The sequence below is a fragment of the Gymnodraco acuticeps genome, unplaced genomic scaffold (genome assembly GCF_902827175.1).
Source record: "Gymnodraco acuticeps unplaced genomic scaffold, fGymAcu1.1, whole genome shotgun sequence".
In the NCBI taxonomy this organism is placed as follows: Eukaryota; Metazoa; Chordata; class Actinopteri; order Perciformes; family Bathydraconidae; genus Gymnodraco; species Gymnodraco acuticeps.
In genome coordinates, this window is record NW_022991112.1 from 6,939 (window position 1) to 25,454 (window position 18,516).

Here is an 18,516-nt window from a genome sequence, read left to right on the forward strand (position 1 = left end):
TTAGTACTTGTACTTCACTATAATGTGTAGTATTAGTACTTGTACTTCACTAACGTGTAGTATTAGTACTTGTACTTCACTATAACGTGTAGTATTAGTACAGATTCTCCCCTCTGAGCAGCTGCAGTTTAAAAACGTTTTAAACTGGGCTTGGGTAATGATGCAGTGTGATGTAAATGGGGGGGGGGGGTCCTGTGTTATAACTGGGGGGGGGGGGGGGGTTCTGTGTTATAACACCAGGCTGGTGGGGTGGGGTTTGAGTGACAGGCACAGCCCCGGCCCTGATGGTCCCGCCCCCCCACCATGTTATCTCTGTATTAACTTATCGATCTTTAATGATGCTGATTCCTTTCTCTCAGATGGATCAGATCAGATGATGGAGGCGGAGGTGATGATGGAGGCGAGGGGGGGGTATAGATGTCTGTCCCATGATGCCCCTGAGTGATGGGAGGACCCTCTGAGGGCCGGCCCCCCAGCTATAAAGCCCCGCAGCTCCGTCAGGGCCCTCCTGAGCAGTTAGTTCCCCAGCCTCGGGTGGAGGTCGTCAGGGAAGCATCTGCACTGAGGGTCCGCTTTCACCGTTGGATTTTTCTGGAGAAACCTTTTGAGGATAAGAGTCGATACTGAACATCATCTGGGCTCGTCCCGCCACAGCGAGGCATACCCGACAGGTGAGGGTGTTATCAGGACTCTATCAGCTGTCTGTCTGTTCTGTGTAATGATGATGATGATGATGATGATGATGATGATGATGATGATAATGATGATAATAATAATAATGATAATAATGATAATAATAATAATATAGAGGAGTTGGACACCTGAAGGCCGCGTGCACCGAGCAGAGAGCAGCCAGGAATAGCAGCTGATAGGACGAGAGGCATGTCTTTTTAAGGGAATCAGAGCGCAGATATCAGCTCACAGCAGATATGTGCACATGGTGGCTGTCAATCACAGAGGGGGGGGGGGGGGGGGGGGGGTCCGGGGGGAGGTGTATTTTTACACACTGCCATATGTGTCTCTGGGCCTGGTCTCTGCAAATAGAGATGAACAGGGGCTCAGAAGGGCAGTAATACAGGAAAGTGTGTGAACATGACATGATTACAGTATAAACAGACAGGTGTTTATTTACTGCACTGTGTTCTGTTATTGTGTATTTATCTAGTGTATTGTTCTATATTTCCGGACGCAGCTTTAAAGATACACCTCTCTGTGTGTAAACTGAACTGTTTCCTTATTTATAAAAGAAGTTCTGCTAAAGGGAAAAGGGGGGGGGTCTAGAAACAGTTGCTGGTTGAAGAATGTCTGACATTTATTCCATTGAACTTGACACAAAGGGACCAATCAGAAGAGAGATCGCAGTCACATGTTTCTGATCAGAATGTATTCTCTCTCATTCACGATGTGTTTAAAGAGTTAAGGTCTATTGTGTTTAAAGCAACACACTCTCACTCCCTAAGCGTCCAGGAGCGACGTTTGGTCAGTGTCCGTGGCGTCCAGTTGTGACGCTCCTAGGCTCCTTCAGCTTCATGCAGGGACGCAAATAGCTTTCAACTGATTGCAATGTATTCCCATCTGCGGCGGGATTTGACGCTCATGGAAGCACGGCATTCGTTTGTGTCGGCTGCCCTTAAAGGCAATGTGAGCGTCCATTCCCATTGGATAACGGAGAATTGTACACCCGGAAGTAAGTATTCCCCTTACTGTCGATTGATTTTACAGTGATATCTGCACTACTCATCGACTAAAAAACACCAGATTATCCTTGTTAATTACACAACATTGATTGGTTTAAATTGTGTGCAATGCTTTTGTATTTTTCCCCTTCGATTCGGAGAAACAAATGTTTTTTCGGAGTAAAGGATGGCAGAAGACACTACACTACCCAGAATCCCCAGCTATCGTTTGGACTACACCATGTGCTCTGTTTGACGTCACGTGATCTTCAAATTTCTCCCTCCAGAAAAAAAAAACATGGCCGAACTTCGTTTTATTCTCGGTGGAAAATGCCTATTTTAAAGTTAGTTTGGCCATTAAAATGCGTTTTGATGTCATTTGATGCGAGAAATATGAGTTGTTATTTCAGATTATGTGTGCAGTGGGTGTACATGATCTTTAGTTTGCTAGTTATTACGAAGATTACTTCAGGAAATCGCGACGTTTTCATTGTTACCAAGGTGGTTGCTAGGGACGCTGCTATCGATATTATTTCTGTTATGTTGTGTAACTGTTTAATGGTGTTATCTTTATTGCTACCCCCTTCTCCGTCAATGTATAGTGTTGGTCCACAGCGCAAACATATTAGTTTAACAAATTCCTCATCTAAAGATACGTTATTTCCCCCTGTGCAATTCCAGTCTCACATCTCACAGCACATCGTCATTAACAAATACCGGAAACAGACCGAAAACATTTTATTCCGAGTGTGCTTGCTTTTCTCTTTGAAAGTCATCACATACCGGCATTGTAATACACGGTTCGGCTGCATTAAATATGACATATCTGCCGTAGTTCTGTATTTATAGAGCCCTGATGAGAAGACTTCTAGACAAACATGAGGAACTGAAAACGTGACGTGGATCATAAATATATCAGCCATTAAACAACATCTTACATTTATTTTCACACAATACGTCTCCTTGCAGTATCAACACTAATTCGGCTGACTTTTATATTTGATCCAATTGGTAGATAGGCTGTATTTACACCATAAAGGTGCATAGCTGATATAAAGGGACACCTAGTGGTTAAAGCATGTTATTGAATTTCATTATTTTTATTATTAGATATTAATAGGATCCCTATAAAGTATATTCATTACTCGTTATTCTCTACTAATAGTTCATTAAAGACTGTATATAATGACTATTTTGCACATCCCTTTCAAGATTTCAAGATTTTCTAAGGTTTATTGACATATCATATAGGCCTACACAACTACGGTGTAGTTATGCATTGAATGAAAAACTTGGGTCGCAGGTTCCTCAATAGTGCATTACAAGACATCTATCAATATTTGTGCATACCTCCAGCAATGTTAACTATGTTGAAGCACTTATTTTAACTGATATTATACATAATGTATTATACTCTTATAAGATGTATGTAGATATTTAATCTCCGGCCTTGTCAGGTATTGAACAATCAATAAATAAAGAACACAGAATTGTTGAATATAAAACACATAATTTGTGTGATTATACTAAATGATTTACAAATAAACACCACTGCATATTTACAACTGTTACACATGCTGATGTAACGCAAATGTTCCAACTTGGGATCAATAAAGTATATCTTATCTTAAGATGATCGATGGCTACTGCCATATTTGCAAAATGTGCCTCTGAACCTTGACAAGTGCATGTTTCAGGCTTATCAATTAACAACAGGGGTCACAAACATAAGACCAGCTGTTAAATAAAGCTCTTCTGACCTTAGCTGGTATGTGGGTATATATATTAATGCTGCCCATTATGGGCACAAGCAATTTTCACCCATTTATTAATTATATGTTTTAAATGTGAGTGTTTCCTATCCACTAAACCTCCAGGGATGTACACAGTTTAATACTGGCAACTTCTTATTATGGGAAATACGAAAACGTCTTTTAAAACTACAACTCCTAGCAGAGACGTGCCATAGATAGAGAACATGTTGCGAAACACAATAGCCAGCATGTGTAGTTCTGGGGACGGGGTGGGGGAGGGGGGGACGTAGTGGACCCGTTCAAATCCAGTTTTGGACAGTCTACCGTGGGTCCATCCCATTTCAAGTGCTGTTCGAGGCTCGGCGTAACCCTCGGAGCACACTCTCCAATCACAGAGCTTGAGGACTATCACAGGGTTTGTCAAGCGAAGCGGAGAGAATACTTACTTCCTGGTGTAATATTCTGTAAAGCAAATGAGCTGCTCCGACCCTCGGTCCTGACGGACTCCAACTTGTGTTTATTAATCAAACAAATAAATAAACACAAGGATAATTATGTGTTGTTGAGTAAATGGAGAATTGCACAGGGGAAAATAACGTATCTATGCCACCGTTTTAGATGCGGATTTTGTTAAACTAATATGTTTGCGCTGTGGATCAACACTATACATTGACGGGGAAGGGGGTAGCAATAAAGATAACACCATTAAACAGTTACACAACATAACAGAAATAATATCGATAGCAGCGTCCCTAGCAACCACCTTGGTAACAATGAAAACGTTCTATGGACGCAATTTCCTGAAGTAATCTTCGTAATAACTAGCAAACTAAAGATCATGTACATCCACCGAAGTTTGGCCATGTTTTTTTTTTCTGCAGGGAGAAATTTGAAGATCACGTGACATAGACGCCAGCCATTGGAATGAATGGTGAAAAAAAATGGGGTTTGTCAAACAGAGCACATGGTGTAGTCCAAACGATAGCTGGGGATTCTGGGTAATGTAGTGTCTTCTGCCATCCTTTACTCCGAAAAAATATGTGTTTCTCCGAATTGAAGGGGAACAATACAAAAGCATTGCACACAATTTAAACCAATCAATGTTGTGTAATTAACAAGGATAATCTGGTGTTTTTTAGTCAATGAGTAGTGCAGATATCACTGTAAAATAAATCGACAGTAAGGGGAATACTTACTTCCGGGTGTACAATTCTCCGTTATCCAATGGGAATGGACGCTCACATTGCCTTTAAGGGCAGCCGACACAAACGAATGCCGTGCTTCCATGAGCGTCAAATCCCGCCGCAGATGGGAATACATTGCAATCAGTTGAAAGCTATTTGCGTCCCTTTATGAAGCTGAAGGAGCCTAGGAGCGTCACAACTGCACGCCACGGACACTGACCAAACGTTGCTCCTGGACGCTTAGGGAGTGAGAGTGTGTTGGTTTAAAGAGTTAAGGTCTGTCGTGTTGAAAGAGTTAAGGTCTGTTGTGTTTAAAGAGTTAAGGTCTGTTGTGTTGAAAGAGTTAAGGTCTGTTGTGTTGAAAGAGTTAAGGTCTGTTGTGTTGAAAGAGTTAAGGTCTGTTGTGTTGAAAGAGTTAAGGTCTGTGGTGTTGAAAGAGTTAAGGTCTGTTGTGTTTAAAGAGTTCAGGTCTGTGGTGTTTAAAGAGTTAAGGTCTGTTGTGTTGAATTAGTTAAGGTCTGTTGTGTTGAAAGAGTTAAGGTCTGTTGTGTTGAAAGAGTTAAGGTCTGTTGTGTTGAAAGAGTTAAGGTCTGTGGTGTTGAAAGAGTTAAGGTCTGTTGTGTTGAAAGAGTTAAGGTCTGTTGTGTTGAAAGAGTTAAGGTCTGTGGTGTTGAAAGAGTTAAGGTCTGTTGTGTTGAAAGAGTTAAGGTCTGTGGTGTTGAAAGAGTTAAGGTCTGTGGTGTTGAAAGAGTTAAGGTCTGTTGTGTTGAAAGAGTTAAGGTCTGTTGTGTTTAAAGAGTTAAGGTCTGTGGTGTTGAAAGAGTTAAGGTCTGTTGTGTTGAAAGAGTTAAGGTCTGTTGTGTTGAAAGAGTTAAGGTCTGTTGTGTTGAAAGAGTTAGGGTCTGTTGTGTTGAAAGAGTTAAGGTCTGTGGTGTTGAAAGAGTTAAGGTCTGTGGTGTTGAAAGAGTTAAGGTCTGTTGTGTTGAAAGAGTTAAGGTCTGTTGTGTTGAAAGAGTTAAGGTCTGTGGTGTTGAAAGAGTTAAGGTCTGTTGTGCAGCCGGTGTTTAATCCTGCTTTCATAAAGTGCAGATTATAAATAGACGTGAGGCGGAGCGGCTATTAATACTTCACATTCAGACGCTTGATCTGCACAGAAAATCCCAACTGTTCATGTTTCTATGTAACCATGTGAGCATGTCCATTGCAGTCCACAGATCAGAGACAGACATTGAACTTAAGAGTGAATCTATCTCTTCATCTCAGAAACAACACAATTAAAAAGAAGAGAAAGTGCAAAAGAAAATATTCAAAGTAAAAGAAACAAGGAGAATAAATCCGGTTTAACAAGCAACATTAAAAGAGACGACAACAATGAGAAAACGTGCATTTAAAATGTGAGCTTCAATCAAACAAGAAGTTAATTATAATAAAGAAATGCAAACAATTAACATTTTCTGAGGAACAATTAAATAGATGTATTTATATAAAATTATTATAAGAGAAGTTAATGGATAACTTATTTTATAGCTTCATAAACTGAACAGAAACTATACTTTAGCATTCAGGAGGAAAATCTGCTGCTTTGATTGGGTTTGTTTTAAAGTGTTGATTCTGAAGAGGAGGAACCTCGTGTTTCAGGAGCCTCGTGTTTCAGGAACACTTCGGGAGCCTCGTGTTTCAGGAACACTTCGGGAGCCTCGTGTTTCAGGAACACTTCGGGAGCCTCGTTCAGGAACACTTCAGGAGCCTCGTGTTTCAGGAACACTTCAGGAGCCTCGTGTTTCAGGAACACTTCAGGAGCCTCGCGTTTCAGGAACACTTCAGGAACACTTCAGGAGCCTCGCGTTTCAGGAACACTTCAGGAGCCTCGTTCAGGAACACTTCAGGAGCCTCGCGTTTCAGGAACACTTCAGGAGCCTCGTGTTTCAGGAACACTTCAGGAGCCTCGCGTTTCAGGAACACTTCAGGAGCCTCGTTCAGGAACACTTCAGGAGCCTCGCGTTTCAGGAACACTTCAGGAGCCTCGTTCAGGAACACTTCAGGAGCCTCGTGTTTCAAGAACACTTCAGGAGCCTCGTGTTTCAGGAGCCTCGTGTTTCATGAACACTTCAGGAGCCTCGTGTTTCAAGAACACTTCAGGAGCCTCATGTTTCAGGAGCCTCGTGTTTCAGGAACACTCCAGGAGCCTCGTGTTTCAGGAACACTTCAGGAGCCTCGCGTTTCAGGAACACTTCAGGAGCCTCGTTCAGGAACACTTCAGGAGCCTCGTTCAGGAACACTTCAGGAGCCTCGCGTTTCAGGAACACTTCAGGAACACTTCAGGAGCCTCGTGTTTCAGGAACACTTCAGGAGCCTCGTTCAGGAACACTTCAGGAGCCTCGTGTTTCAGGGACACTTCAGGAGCCTCGTTCAGGAACACTTCAGGAGCCTCGCGTTTCAGGAACACTTCAGGAAGCTCGTTCAGGAACACTTCAGGAGCCTCGTGTTTCAAGAACACTTCAGGAGCCTCGTGTTTCAGGAGCCTCGTGTTTCAGGAACACTTCGGGAGCCTCGTGTTTCGGGAACACTTCGGGAGCCTCGCCTTTCGGGAACACTTCGGGAGCCTCGTGTTTCGGGAACATTTCGGGAGCCTCGTGTTTCGGGAGCACTTCAGGGGCCTCAGGTTTCGGGAACACTTCGGGAGCCTTGTGTTTCGGGAGCCTCGTGTTTCGGGAACACTTCGGGAGCCTCGTGTTTCATGAACACTTCGGGAGCCTCGTGTTTCAGGAACACTTCGGGAGCCTCGCGTTTCAGGAACACTTCAGGAGCCTCGCGTTTCAGGAACACTTCGGGAGCTTCGTGTTTCGGGAACACTTCGGGAGCCTCGTGTTTCAGGAACACTTCGGGAGCTTCGTGTTTCGGGAACACTTCGGGAGCCTCGCGTAGAACACTTCGGGAGCCTCGCGTTTCGGGAACACTTCGGGAGCCTCGCGTTTCGGGAACACTTCGGGAGCCTCGTGTTTCGGGAACACTTCGGGGGCCTCACGTTTCGGGAACACTTCGGGAGCCTCGCGTTTCGGGAACACTTCAGGGGCCTCGTTCAGGAACACTTCGGGAGCCTCGTGTTTCGGGAACACTTCGGGAGCCTCGTGTTTCAGGAACACTTCGGGAGCCTCGCGTTTCAGGAACACTTCGGGAGCCTCGTTCAGGAACACTTCAGGAGCCTCGCGTTTCAGGAACACTTCAGGAGCCTCGTGTTTCAGGAACACTTCAGGAGCCTCGTGTTTCAAGGACACTTCAGGAGCCTCGTTCAGGAACACTTCAGGAGCCTCGCGATTCAGGAACACTTCAGGAAGCTCGTTCAGGAACACTTCAGGAGCCTCAGTGTTTCAAGAACACTTCAGGAGCCTCGTGTTTCAGGAGCCTCGTGTTTCAGGAACACTTCAGGAGCCTCGTGTTTCGGGAACACTTCGGGAGCCTCGCCTTTTGGGAACACTTCGGGAGCCTCGTGTTTCGGGAACACTTCGGGAGCCTCGTGTTTCGGGAACACTTCAGGGGCCTCGGGTTTCGGGAACACTTCGGGAGCCTTGTGTTTCGGGAGCCTCGTGTTTCGGGAACACTTCGGGAGCCTCGTGTTTCATGAACACTTCGGGAGCCTCGTGTTTCAGGAACACTTCGGGAGCCTCGTGTTTCAGGAACACTTCGGGAGCCTCGCGTTTCAGGAACACTTCAGGAGCCTCGTTCAGGAACACTTCAGGAGCCTCGCGTTTCAGGAACACTTCAGGAAGCTCGTTCAGGAACACTTCAGGAGCCTCGTGTTTCAGGAACACTTCAGGAGCCTCGTTCAGGAACACTTCAGGAGCCTCGCGTTTCAGGAACACTTCAGGAAGCTCGTTCAGGAACACTTCAGGAGCCTCGTGTTTCAGGAACACTTCAGGAGCCTCGTTCAGGAACACTTCAGGAGCCTCGTGTTTCAAGAACACTTCAGGAGCCTCGTGTTTCAGGAGCCTCGTGTTTCAGGAACACTTCGGGAGCCTCGTGTTTCAGGAACACTTCGGGAGCCTCGCCTTTCGGGAACACTTCGGGAGCCTCGTGTTTCGGGAACACTTCGGGAGCCTCGTGTTTCAGGAACACTTCAGGAGCCTCGTGTTTCGGGAACACTTCGGGAGCCTCGTGTTTCGGGAACACTTCAGGGGCCTCGGGTTTCGGGAACACTTCGGGAGCCCTGTGTTTCAGGAGCCTCGTGTTTCGGGAACACTTCGGGAGCCTCGTGTTTCATGAACACTTCGGGAGCCTCGTGTTTCAGGAACACTTCGGGAGCCTCGCGTTTCAAGAACACTTCGGGAGCCTCGCGTTTCAGGAACACTTCAGGAGCTTCGTGTTTCGGGAACACTTCGGGAGCCTCGCGTTTCGGGAACACTTCGGGAGCCTCGCGTTTCGGGAACACTTCGGGAGCCTCGCGTTTCGGGAACACTTCAGGGGCCTCGGGTTTCGGGAACACTTCGGGAGCCTTGTGTTTCGGGAGCCTCGTGTTTCGGGAACACTTCGGGAGGGTCAGGGTGAGGCTCTTACAGTGGGGAGGGGGGGTCAGTGTGAGGATCTTACAGTGTGTGGGGGGGGTCAGTGTGAGGATCTTACAGTGGGGGGGAGGGTCAGGGTGAGGCTCTTACAGTGTGTGGAGGGGGGGTCAGGGTGAGGCTCTTACAGTGTGTGGGGGGGGGGGTCAGTGTGAGGCTCTTACAGTGTGTGGGGGGGGGCCAGGGTGAGGCTCTTACAGTGTGTGGGGGGGGTCAGTGTGAGGCTCTTACAGTGTGTGGGGGGGGTCAGTGTGAGGCTCTTACAGTGTGTGGGGGGGGTCAGTGTGAGGCTCTTACAGTGGGGGGCGGATCTTACAGTGGGGAGGGGGGGTCAGTGTGAGGCTCTTACAGTGTTTGGGGGGGGTCAGTGTGAGGCTCTTACAGTGTGTGGGGGGGGGGGGGGTCAGGGTGAGGCTCTTACAGTGTGTGGGGGGGGTCAGGGTGAGGCTCTTACAGTGTGTGGGGGGGGGTCAGTGTGAGGCTATACACCTGAACATCAGCAGGAGAGGACTCTTTAAAGTAGAGACACTACATACTGATATACACCTGAACATCATCAGGAAAGGACTCTTTAAAGTAGAGACACTACATACTGATATACACCTGAACATCAGCAGGAGAGGACTCTTTAAAGTAGATACACTACATACTGATATACACCTGAACATCAGCAGGAGAGGACTCTTTAAAGTAGAGACACTACATACTGATATACACCTGAACATCAGCAGGAGAGGACTCTTTAAAGTACAGACACTATATACTGATATACACCTGAACATCAGCAGGAGAGGACTCTTTAAAGTAGAGACACTACATACTGATATACACCTGAACATCATCAGGAGAGGACTCTTTAAAGTAGAGACACTACATACTGATATACACCTGAACATCAGCAGGAGAGGACTCTTTAAAGTAGAGACACTACATACTGATATACACCTGAACATCAGCAGGAGAGGACTCTTTAAAGTAGAGACACTACATACTGATATACACCTGAACATCAGCAGGAGAGGACTCTTTCAAGTAGAGACACTACATACTGATATTCACCTGAACATCAGCAGGAGAGGACTCTTTAAAGTAGAGACACTACATACTGATATACACCTGAACATCAGCAGGAGAGGACTCTTTAAAGTAGAGACACTACATACTGATATACACCTGAACATCAGCAGGAGAGGACTCTTTAAAGTAGATACACTAAATACTGATATACACCTGAATATCAGCAGGAGAGGACTCTTTAAAGTAGAGACACTACATACTGATATACACCTGAACATCAACAGGAGAGGACTCTTTCAAGTAGAGACACTACATACTGATATTCACCTGAACATCAGCAGGAGAGGACTCTTTAAAGTAGAGACACTACATACTGATATACACCTGAACATCAGCAGGAGAGGACTCTTTAAAGTATAGACACTACATACTGATATACACCTGAACATCAGCAGGAGAAGACTCTTTAAAGTACAGACACTACATACTGATATACACCTGAACATCAGCAGGAGAGGACTCTTTAAAGTAGAGACACTACATACTGATATACACCTGAACATCAGCAGGAGAGGACTCTTTAAAGTAGAGACACTACATACTGATATACACCTGAACATCAGCAGGAGAGGACTCTTTAAAGTAGAGACACTACATACTGATATACACCTGAACATCAGCAGGAGAGGACTCTTTAAAGTAGAGACACTACACACTGATATACACCTGAACATCAGCAGGAGAGGACTCTTTAAAGTAGAGACACTACATACTGATATACACCTGAACATCAGCAGGAGAGGACTCTTTAAAGTAGAGACACTACATACTGATATACACCTGAACATCAGCAGGAGAGGACTCTTTAAAGTAGAGACACTACATAATGATATACACCTGAACATCAGCAGGAGAGGACTCTTTAAAGTAGAGACACTACATACTGATATACACCTGAACATCAGCAGGAGAGGACTCTTTAAAGTAGAGACACTACACACTGATATACACCTGAACATCAGCAGGAGAGGACTCTTTAAAGTAGAGACACTACATACTGATATACACCTGAACATCAGCAGGGGAGGACTCTTTAAAGTAGAGACACTACATACTGATATACACTTGAACATCAGCAGGAGAGGACTCTTTAAAGTAGAGACACTACATACTGATATACACCTGAACATCAGCAGGAGAGGACTCTTTAAAGTAGAGACACTACATACTGATATACACCTGAACATCAGCAGGAGAGGACTCTTTAAAGTAGAGACACTACACACTGATATACACCTGAACATCAGCAGGAGAGGACTCTTTAAAGTAGAGACACTACATACTGATATACACCTGAACATCAGCAGGAGAGGACTCTTTAAAGTAGAGACACTACATACTGATATACACCTGAACATCAGCAGGAGAGGACTCTTTAAAGTAGAGACACTACATACTGATATACACCTGAACATCAGCAGGAGAGGACTCTTTCAAGTAGAGACACTACATACTGATATACACCTGAACATCAGCAGGAGAGGACTCTTTAAAGTAGAGACACTACATACTGATATACACCTGAACATCAGCAGGAGAGGACTCTTTAAAGTAGAGACACTACATACTGATATACACCTGAACATCAGCAGGAGAGGACTCTTTAAAGTAGATACACTAAATACTGATATACACCTGAACATCAGCAGGAGAGGACTCTTTAAAGTAGAGACACTACATACTGATATACACCTGAACATCAACAGGAGAGGACTCTTTCAAGTAGAGACACTACATACTGATATTCACCTGAACATCAGCAGGAGAGGACTCTTTAAAGTAGAGACACTACATACTGATATACACCTGAACATCAGCAGGAGAGGACTCTTTAAAGTAGAGACACTACATACTGATATACACCTGAACATCAGCAGGAGAAGACTCTTTAAAGTACAGACACTACATACTGATATACACCTGAACATCAGCAGGAGAGGACTCTTTAAAGTAGAGACACTACATACTGATATACACCTGAACATCAGCAGGAGAGGACTCTTTAAAGTAGAGACACTACATACTGATATACACCTGAACATCAGCAGGAGAGGACTCTTTAAAGTAGAGACACTACATACTGATATACACCTGAACATCAGCAGGAGAGGACTCTTTAAAGTAGAGACACTACACACTGATATACACCTGAACATCAGCAGGAGAGGACTCTTTAAAGTAGAGACACTACATACTGATATACACCTGAACATCAGCAGGAGAGGACTCTTTAAAGTAGAGACACTACATACTGATATACACCTGAACATCAGCAGGAGAGGACTCTTTAAAGTAGAGACACTACATACTGATATACACCTGAACATCAGCAGGAGAGGACTCTTTAAAGTAGAGACACTACACACTGATATACACCTGAACATCAGCAGGAGAGGACTCTTTAAAGTAGAGACACTGCATACTGATATACACCTGAACATCAGCAGGAGAGGACTCTTTAAAGTAGAGACACTACATACTGATATACACCTGAACATCAGCAGGAGAGGACTCTTTAAAGTAGAGACACTACATACTGATATACACCTGAACATCAGCAGGGGAGGACTCTTTAAAGTAGAGACACTACATACTGATATACACTTGAACATCAGCAGGAGAGGACTCTTTAAAGTAGAGACACTACATACTGATATACACTTGAACATCAGCAGGAGAGGACTCTTTAAAGTAGAGACACTACATACTGATATACACCTGAACATCAGCAGGAGAGGACTCTTTAAAGTAGAGACACTACATACTGATATACACCTGAACATCAGCAGGAGAGGACTCTTTAAAGTAGAGACACTACATACTGATATACACCTGAACATCAGCAGGAGAGGACTCTTTAAAGTAGAGACACTACATACTGATATACACCTGAACATCAGCAGGAGAGAACTCTTTAAAGTAGAGACACTACATACTGGTATACACCTGAACATCAGCAGGAGAGGACTCTTTAAAGTAGAGACACTACATACTGGTATACACCTGAACATCAGCAGGAGAGGACTCTTTAAAGTAGAGACACTACATACTGATATACACCTGAACATCAGCAGGAGAGGACTCTTTAAAGTAGAGACACTACATACTGATATACACCTGAACATCAGCAGGAGAGGACTCTTTAAAGTAGAGACACTACATACTGATATACACCTGAACATCAGCAGGAGAGGACTCTTTAAAGTAGAGACACTACATACTGATATACACCTGAACATCAGCAGGAGAGGACTCTTTAAAGTAGAGACACTACATACTGATATACACCTGAACATCAGCAGGAGAGGACTCTTTAAAGTAGGGCATCTTTCATTTAAAGTTTAGATTTTTGCATAGTTTCCTCTGATTATATGTATAGTTAATATATGTATATGTATGTATAGTTTAAACTTCTTCTTCTTCTGCTGCTGCTGATTAACGGGCCTGCAGCTGCTGCCCTCCTTCACCCCCCCCTTAGATATAAATAGATGGGGCTCTTATTCTGAAACTGATCCGTCTCTCACTCAGCACTTTTCCTCCAGCTGCTGCTAAATCTGTCTCCTGAATCATAAAAACCTCAAGTCCTTTAACTTCTCTGCATGATGGAAGGTAACAGAGCAATGTGACCTCAGAGAAGATAAACCAGGATGTTTAGAAATGATTGTATTGATGGGGAACCTTCATGAAGCAGATTCAGGTGTCTAGATTCACACTAAAGTATTATATCAGCTGACAGAGATAACATCTGATCCTTTACAACAATGACTAGAAGATCTTTTGACTCACATTTCATCCTGATGGTCATCCCCAATATTTAGAAATGTAAAAGTAATCAGATTTCTTTATGTAACTGTAAGAGAATACTGTAACTTGTATTTAAGTATCTTGATAATCCGTTACTGAAACTAGTTTGGAGGATTTGAACTGTTCCTGATCTGCTCCGCTAAGCTCATAACAAATGATTGTATTTTTACAGAAAATAAGAAAATAAAAAGTACAGCTGACAAAACATAGGTTCTCAAATCAGTGAATGCATGAATTCAATGTGATCAATGGTAATCTAGAGAGAGAGACTTATTGGATCAGTCTCTCTGCCTCCATGTTCTCATGAAGGCAACCAACAGGAGAACATCTCACAGTGTTGGTATTCTGCCTCTCGGGTCTTTGCTCTCAGTGTTTACCACTTTATCCTCATTGTATCTGTAGGTTGAAGCACTGAGCTGTTTCTGTTTGCAACCACACAGGAAACTGAAACCTTAGTGAACCATTGACGTTAAAAGTGTGTAATCTGTTGATTTATTACTAAACTTAATCTGTTTTTTATTGTGTTTTCCTGCAGGGTGCCAACAAACATGTCAACACAGGCGCCGACGTTCCTGCAGCCGCTGCAGAGCGTCGTGGCACTAGAGGGTAGTGCCGCGACGTTCCAGGCTCAAGTCAACGGTGAGAGACACTAAACCACCAGTTCATCTCTAAACACAACCAGTTCATCTCTAAACACAACCAGTTCATCTCTAAACACAACCAGTTCATCTCTAAACACAACCAGTTCAACTCTAAACACAACCAGTTCATCTCTAAACACAACCAGTTCATCTCTAAACACAACCAGTTCATCTCTAAACACAACCAGTTCAACTCTAAAGACAACCAGTTCATCTCTAAACACAACCAGTTCAACTCTAAACACAACCAGTTCATCTCTAAACACAACCAGTTCATCTCTAAACACAACCAGTTCATCTCTAAACACAACCAGTTCATCTCTAAACACAACCAGTTCATCTCTAAACACAACCAGTTCATCTCTAAACACAACCAGTTCATCTCTAAACACAACCAGTTCATCTCTAAACACAACCAGTTCATCTCTAAACACAACCAGTTCATCTCTAAACACAACCAGTTCATCTCTAAACACAACCAGTTCATCTCTAAACACAACCAGTTCATCTCTAAACACAACCAGTTCATCTCTAAAGACAACCAGTTCAACTCTAAACACAACCAGTTCATCTCTAAACACAACCAGTTCAACTCTAAACACAACCAGTTCATCTCTAAACACAACCAGTTCAACTCTAAACACAACCAGTTCATCTCTAAACACAACCAGTTCATCTCTAAACACAACCAGTTCAACTCTAAACACAACCAGTTCATCTCTAAACACAACCAGTTAATCTCTAAAGACAACCAGTTCAACTCTAAACACAACCAGTTCATCTCTAAACACAACCAGTTCATCTCTAAACACAACCAGTTCATCTCTAAACACAACCAGTTCATCTCTAAACACAACCAGTTCAACTCTAAACACAACCAGTTCATCTCTAAACACAACCAGTTCATCTCTAAACACAACCAGTTCATCTCTAAACACAACCAGTTCATCTCTAAACACAACCAGTTCATCTCTAAACACAACCAGTTCAACTCTAAACACAACCAGTTCAACTCTAAACACAACCAGTTCAACTCTAAACACAACCAGTTCATCTCTAAACACAACCAGTTCATCTCTAAACACAACCAGTTCATCTCTAAACACAACCAGTCATCTCTAACAAACCAGTTCATCTCTAAACACAACCAGTTCATCTCTAAACACAACCAGTTCATCTCTAAACACAACCAGTTCAACTCTAAACACAACCAGTTCATCTCTAAACACAACCAGTTCATCTCTAAACACAACCAGTTCACTCTAAACACAACCAGTTCATCTCTAAACACAACCAGTTCATCTCTAAACACAACCAGTTCATCTCTAAACACAACCAGTTCATCTCTAAACACAACCAGTTCATCTCTAAACACAACCAGTTCATCTCTAAACACAACCAGTTCATCTCTAAACACAACCAGTTCATCTCTAAACACAACCAGTTCATCTCTAAACACAACCAGTTCAATCTCTAAACACAACCAGTTCATCTCTAAACACAACCAGTTCATCTCTAAACACAACCAGTTCATCTCTAAACACAACCAGTTCATCTCTAAACACAACCAGTTCATCTCTAAACACAACCAGTTCAATCTCTAAACACAACCAGTTCATCTCTAAACACAACCAGTTCATCTCTAAACACAACCAGTTCATCTCTAAACACAACCAGTTCATCTCTAAACACAACCAGTTCATCTCTAAACACAACCAGTTCATCTCTAAACACAACCAGTTCATCTCTAAACACAACCAGTTCATCTCTAAACACAACCAGTTCATCTCTAAACACAACCAGTTCATCTCTAAACACAACCAGTTCAACTCTAAACACAACCAGTTCATCTCTAAACACAACCAGTTCATCTCTAAACACAACCAGTTCATCTCTAAACACAACCAGTTCAACTCTAAACACAACCAGTTCAACTCTAAACACAACCAGTTCATCTCTAAACACAACCAGTTCATCTGAAATCCAATCTGAATTTTAGATTGGATCTAAAAATCTAAATCTCCCTTCAATTCTTAATTTAGGATTTCACATGTTTTAGAGATAAACTTTGTTAAATATCTGATGTTGTGAGTCCTGCAGGTTTAGTGTTGGTTCTCCTCTGATCTGACTGGTTCTCTGCAGGTTCTCCTGTGATAGTGATGCATTATATAACCTGGTTCTGGTTCTCTGCAGGTTCTCCTGTTCCTGAGGTGAGCTGGTTTCGTGATGGCCAGGTTCTCTCCTCCGCCGTTCTGCCCGGCATTCAGATCTCGTTCAGCGATGGCCGTGCTGTTCTGAGGATCCCTGCTGTGACCGCCGCACACAGTGGGAGGTTCTCCGTCAGAGCGACCAACGGAGCCGGACAGGCCACCAGCACCGCAGAACTACTCGTCACAGGTGAGGCTGGATCCCCTGAGAGGCAGGAAACTACTACAGGGAGAAACTTAAAGATTAAAGATCCATAACAACCTGAGAGAGACAGGAAACAATGACTTATGGCGCGTTTCCACTGCAGCGGGGTAGCCCCGTTTAAGCGTCCCTAAGCGTCCTCGCTCTGGCCTCGGGCTGCCTCGCTGGCCGGCCCAGGCCGTGGCGCATTTTCATTACAGTTTAGGACCTGGGCTAGCAACGCAGTGTAGGCGGGGCGATCGGCTTTGTTTTTGTTCACATTTAGAGTTGTTCCGTCGAGCTCCTGCTGGATTTGATCATCCCCAATGAGATGTAGGAACGTCGTCACCTCCTCGGTCGACCACGGTGTGCTTTTCTTAGAAGTAGCCATTTTTGTAGCTCCTCCGTTTACAAAATGCTGTGTATAAAAATGCTGCAAGCTTGCTTCTAGATATATATGCGACGCTAGGGATGAACTCGCGTGCAATCTTGTGACGATTCTCTCTGACCAATCAGCAGTCGAGAGTGTTGACGTCACTAGTTCAGCCCTGGCCCTGGTCTGAGGGAACCACGATTTTATGAGGCCGGAAAAAGAGGGAAAAAGTACCCGCTGGCCGGTACTAGGCTATATGGAAACGCCACCAAAAACCGGTCTGGCCGCTTGAGGACGGTTAAGGACGCTTAAACGGGGCTACCCGCTGCAGTGGAAACACGCCATTAGAGTCCTGTCCCAGTGTCTGAGTCCTGGCATGGCAGGAAGTGATGCTTGATGGTGCAGTGATTGGAGCCCCAGTTTAATTAATGATATCCCTCCCCCCCCCCAGCGGAGACAGCCCCTCCCAGCTTCCTGCTCCGCCTCCAGAGCTCCACGGTCCTCCAGGGCAGCCAGGTGAGGCTGGACGTCAGAGTCTCAGGTATCCCCCTCCCCCAGGTGAGGTTCTTCAGGGAGGGGGCGGAGATCCAGAGCTCGCCAGACTTCAGGATCCTGACGGAGGGCGAGATGCACAGCCTGCTGATCGCTGAGGCCTTCCCTGAGGATTCTGGGAACTATTCTGCCACCGCCACCAACAGCAGCGGAAGAGCAACCTCCACCTGCGAGCTGCTGGTGCAAGGTGAGGGAGTTGGCCCGGCAACAGGACACAGACATGTAGAGAACTGTAGATCTATAGATATACAGTACCTGGTGTTTTAGTTTGATCTCTGAGCACCCAGGACATCATTAGCCTATTGTAGCATAAGGACATGGAGTTTGGTCCAGTTTGGCTTTAAGGTGTGTGTTTGTGTGTGTTCAGGTGAAGAAGCCGTTCCAGCTAAGAAAACAAAGACAGTGATGTCGTCCCGTCAGACCCGAGTGGAGAAGGTACGGAACGATAAATAACAAAGACGATGATTTTAATTCTTGTTTCTAATAACCCCTCTTCGTCCTCAGAGGGTGG

The 18,516-nt window shown here is 44.3% G+C and overlaps 1 protein-coding gene across 1 annotated transcript; it reads left to right on the plus strand.

Annotated features, from left to right (window-relative positions):
• Positions 1–515: 515 nt before the first annotated feature.
• On the plus strand, positions 516–18,272 carry LOC117560199 (titin-like). Its single transcript, XM_034237024.1, has 4 exons — positions 516–671; positions 14,587–14,690; positions 16,886–17,089; positions 17,905–18,272. The coding sequence occupies exons 2-4, from the start codon at positions 14,600–14,602 to the stop codon at positions 18,270–18,272; spliced, it is 663 nt and encodes a 220-aa protein (XP_034092915.1). The 5' UTR covers positions 516–671; positions 14,587–14,599.
• Positions 18,273–18,516: the final 244 nt, after the last annotated feature.